Source organism: Protobothrops mucrosquamatus, unplaced genomic scaffold (assembly GCF_001527695.2).
Source record: "Protobothrops mucrosquamatus isolate PMUCROS unplaced genomic scaffold, P.Mucros_1.0 scaffold12, whole genome shotgun sequence".
In the NCBI taxonomy this organism is placed as follows: Eukaryota; Metazoa; Chordata; class Lepidosauria; order Squamata; family Viperidae; genus Protobothrops; species Protobothrops mucrosquamatus.
Genome location: NW_015386399.1, coordinates 3135147 through 3140153, shown reverse-complemented (window position 1 = coordinate 3140153; position 5007 = coordinate 3135147). Strand labels below are relative to the sequence as shown.

At 38.3% G+C, this 5007-nt stretch overlaps 1 protein-coding gene across 1 annotated transcript in view; it reads right to left on the bottom strand.

Annotated features, from left to right (window-relative positions):
* CHN2 (chimerin 2) overlaps window positions 1–4357 on the bottom strand; it is a 96154-nt gene extending 91797 nt beyond the window's left edge. Inside the window, exon 1 of the mRNA XM_015810601.1 lies at window positions 4235–4357. Coding sequence (XP_015666087.1) covers window positions 4235–4315 — 81 coding nt within the window. The 5' untranslated portion in view covers window positions 4316–4357. The remainder of the gene's footprint in view (window positions 1–4234) is intronic.
* Window positions 4358–5007: the final 650 nt, after the last annotated feature.

Here is a 5007-nt window from a genome sequence, read left to right as displayed (position 1 = left end):
GATCATTCTGCCACTGGCCAGAGACAAAAATTAGATCCAGTGTGTGTCCTCCCGTGTGGGTGGGGGCATGAACTAATTGGGTCAGGTCCAAGGCCGTCATGGAAGCCAGGAACTCCCGAGCTGCCGCCGACGTTTCGCCCGCCGATGGCAGATTGAAATCCCCCATGACTATAAGTCTGGGGGTCTCAACTGCCACCCCAGCTATTACGTCAGCCAGCTCAGGCAGGGCCGTTGATACATAGCAGGGGGCCAGGTATATAATCAACAGGCCCACTTGTACCCCTTGCCCCCACTTCACAAGGAGGGACTCTCCACCGTCTATCTGAGGCACAGTGGTCTCCCTCGGGCATATGCTCTCCCTTATAATGATCGCTACCCCACCGCCCCTACCCCGGGTCCTCGGCTGATGGAATACCTGGAAACCCGGCGGGCAAATATCAACAAGGGGCACTCCCCCTTCCATGCCCAGCCAGGTCTCGGTGATACCCGCCAGGTCCGCACCCCCCTCTTGGATAAGATCTTGAATGAGGGGGGCCTTGTTTACCACGGACCTGGTGTTGCATAACATCAGCCGATGGTCCTGGGCCCGAGGATCTAAGATCCCTGGAGGCCGAGTGGAGCCCTGAGGACCGGAGCACCCACAAGCTTGTAAGCAGCGTGTGCGTGCTCCCAAAACCCGATATGGTCCTCTGCTCCCACCATATCTGCCCCTCCCACTGACCGTACTAATCACACCACCCTCCCTTGACCCCCCAGCCTCCTCCCTCACTGTTCTAATACCGCGTCCCTCAGACAGGTCTGGCCTTGGCCTCAGAGAGGCCTCCCCCATGCCCCCCTTGGCCATCCACCGGACCTCCATTTTGGCCCCCCCCCCGGCCATCCAGCCGAAAAGGCTTACAGGCAGCCGGGCCCCAACCATACGAGTCCCCGGGCCTACGTCGGGCCTTCGCCGTGTCCATATTCGCGACCGGCCGTCTGATCTTTTTGGCGGCCCACGGAGCCACCGCCGGCCGACTCCCTCTAGCCACCGAAAGCCACCGTGGTCGACTCCCTCGGGCCTCCAGAAGCCGGCCGCAGGGTCTTCTGGCGAAGGGCCTCGGATTAGTCGGCCCTCGGCCTTCCTCGGCCCTCGGCCTCCGCAGGCACAGGCATAGGCATCCGCGCCCGACACCAATATTTGCCATATCTACATTAGTTTTTCCCATTAAACTGCACATTTCTATATAAAAGTGATCTCTCATGATGGTAAAAGCAGAAAGAACGGTTAAGAATGACATACAATACTCCTCACAAACTGTTATTTTCTGGTTAACCATTCTTATTTCTCATTTTTCTTTGGCATGATATTTTCTTTTGCAAACAATATTTTCTTTTACAGATAAATTGGCAAAATCCAAGGAATTTTCCCACGTTACAGGGGAATACATGTTAGCTGAGAATCTTCTTTGAACTGGTGTGTTAGCAAGGCAAAAGAAATCAGTGTGTACAATAAAGAGGAACTGCACCTTCAATAAAAGTTCCTTTGTATTATAATCTATAGGCAGACAAATAGAAGAAGTTGAAGGGAAAATATTTATATGTGGATTAACTTGAGTCCATTTCACACCAAATTATGGAATACAGCAAATGTAGCATAGATCTTCTTATTTACCTGTACTCCTTCAGGTAAATAAGATCTATACTACATTTGCTGTATTCCATAATTTGGTGTGAAATGGACTCAAGTTAATCCGCATATAAATATTTCCCCTTCAACTTCTTCTGTTTGTCTGCCTATAGACTTCAATCTGTTGCTCTAATTTTAATTTTGAACAAAAAGTACTATTTTTCTCTAAATTTAATTTATACAAGAATGAGCTTATATAAATATAATTTATATTTAAATTTAAATTTAAATTTAAATATAATAATAAATTTAAATTTAAATTTAAATATAATAATAATAATAAATACAAATCTACTCTTTCTTATATATCTGCTCTGGTGAATTGTTTCCTGATTTTTATCCAAGATATATGTTGACAATAGTAACTATAACTTCCCTTGAGTCTTGGATTAGATATTTACTAATTTATGCACTGTATAAGAAGGCAGTATACTTCCATTTGATGACACTCTCCCTGAATATCCCTCAGTTTCACCCCTAGATTTTTAAAAAGTTCTCAGTAGGAAATAGTAAAGCGCCTAGTAAAAATGTAATCTTATCAGAATGCTTAAAATTAATAATGGTGGTATGTCTCCAATAAAGGAGAATACTTGTAGCTCAGGGTTGAAATGAGGTTCCTGGGGGTCTCTGCGCTTGGTTGTTTGGTTGCAGGTTTCCTTACCCAAACTAGGTAATATCATTAGTACTAGTATCTAGTTTGAGTAATGAAACATCTGCAAGAAAGCAGCCAAGCTTAGAATCTTCTGTATCCCTAAAGATTGACTACATCATCCCCATCTCCCAAATTATTTCTTTCATGGCTCTGAATAAAAGATAGATCATCTGGTGCCCATCTCCATTCTGCTGTATTCACATTTAAAGATTGAAGTTGGAATAAACCAATAGCTATTCCCTTTGGGACTCTCTGTGCTCACAAGATAATTATAGCTCTTTTTGCTAGTTGAATAATGAGTAATGTGTAGCTGGCTCTGATCTGGATATAGGAATTTACTGCTTGCATGCCGGGTGCCAATAAACTGGAAATTACCACAGTAATTTACCAACAATTAACATATGATTGCTTTTGATTTACTTGATAAAAATATTTTTATCACTAGACAAACAATCAAATTAGAAATATAATAATAACATTTATTTCCTTAAAATGGTATTTAATAATCATAAAATCCACAGTAGAAAAGTAATCTTTCATGAAGCTGAGATAGACCATTAATAAATATTCATGAAGTACTGGGTACTCATCTATCTGAAAAATCACTTAATAATCCAGTATTACATTCATTCCTATTTCATTATTTAGATAGTGAGGATTACATGAAAGTTCTGTCAAATGGATTGATGGAATCAAAATATACAATGGAGTTACTCTGATCTTCAGTTTATTATTGTCAGAAAAAAATCCGTATATTAGTTTGTCCCAGCATTTTGGAACTTAATGATATTTTGATAAATTCATATTGGTACACAATAATAAAAATGGCCACAATTATTGGACTGATGATAGATTCTGAGAATCTGTTTTACATTTTTTCTTATTCCTACTAATTGTAGTCAATCCCAATTTTGCATGAATGAAGCTGCTGTTGAAAAAAATCTCCTGCCTAATGCTTGAAATAGAACTCTTTCCAGCCAATCGGTGATCATTGGCAGGACCAATTCTATTTCAGAAGAAAGGTTTAAATTCTTCAATAAAATCTACTAAGGCATCAAAAAAGATTGCTAACCCATGAGCAGATCCATAAGGAAGCAAAATTTAATCTGCCTGCTGAAATCCAGATTTCATCAGACACTCTGACAAATTGATACACCAGATTAATGATCTGTCCTTGGAACTATTTTAATGTTCTACACAAAGGTCTTGCAAATATCCCCTGGAATGTACAAGCAAAAAACCCATCTCATTAATTAGTTATTTAACAACCATAAAATCCCACAGTAGAAAAGTAAGCTTTCATGAAGCTGATAGACCCTTAATAAATATTTTTGGAATCAAAAGATGATTGTAGATATCTTTCAAAATATTGTGCAAATAGATGTAGTTACTGTGGATATAAACATGAACATGAACTAAGAAGCAACTATTTTTTTAACAAAACTGATGAGTATGCAATCAGAAAATAAATGATTAGTGTTCTTATATAAGACTTTATATTTCAGTAATATAGAAAGAGCAAATGTATACATTTCATTTTATCAACCAGTATTTTGGGCATTTATCAAAACAAATCTTGTCAGATGACATATTTGTTTGGAAAAATTACATAGACAGTAGAAGATAAAATGGAAAAAAATCACACCAATTAAAAACTGCATATTTCTGAACATAAAAACAATTCCTATTATCTAAAGACACTGTAATTATATAACGACTACATGCTTTTAGCTACATTCTAATACATAGCATACTGATGTAACTTTTGAATGCCCACTTTGCAAATTAAAAATAAAGATTTAAAAAGCTTTGATGATAAAATATATCTACAATATACAATGAAAGATGATCAGTATAATGAATATATTGCTAATAATTTGCTTAATGAAACAGTATGTGCAAAAAACTAAACTGACCTCATGAGGACAAATGATCCTTTTGGGACGAGGTGCTTCCTGTTGTAACTGATATACTGTTGAACATAAAAGTGCAATCATAGTTAGAAGAGTGTAAAGAATATCGGCATTTATTTTTACATATTTAAGGCAAATACTTTGAACTAAATTGAAATAAAACGAGAATGGCTGTAAATGGAAATTATACACGAACATATTTCAAACGTATGTGTAAAACAGGACTAATAAAACTGGGCTGCAGAAATCTAAATGACCTGTAAAGGGCAACAAAGAGATACAGAGAATTCTAATCTTTGCATTTACAAGTCAGACAAATGGACAGGCACTTCAGGTTTGGTATCCAACTGGATGACTTTCCTAGGAAGAAACTAGTGGCAAATCACTTCTGCAAATGGTGCCTGGAAAACTGCATGGAATTGTCAATATAGTTGCCAGGAGTCAAGATTGTCTCAGAGGCAGAAAAATATAAAAGTAAAAAAAAATAGTAACGTAGGTTTGTAATAATATACTTCATAAAAACAACATTGCCCATGAGGTGAACTAGGCAGAATTTCTATATAGGATCCATGCTTGACTTAACTTTTAGCTTCCTTTCCCTCTCTCTCCCAGAATTGCTTTCCATTGAGCTCTAATGATCCTATGTTAGTAAATGAGCTGGTCAGCAATAATTCAAGTAAATTAAATACAATAGAATATTACCTGGGTCAGCAAAAAAAAAAAAAAAGCATTGTGCAATTGCATTGTGCAACTTGTGAGTATTCAGGGAGTATATA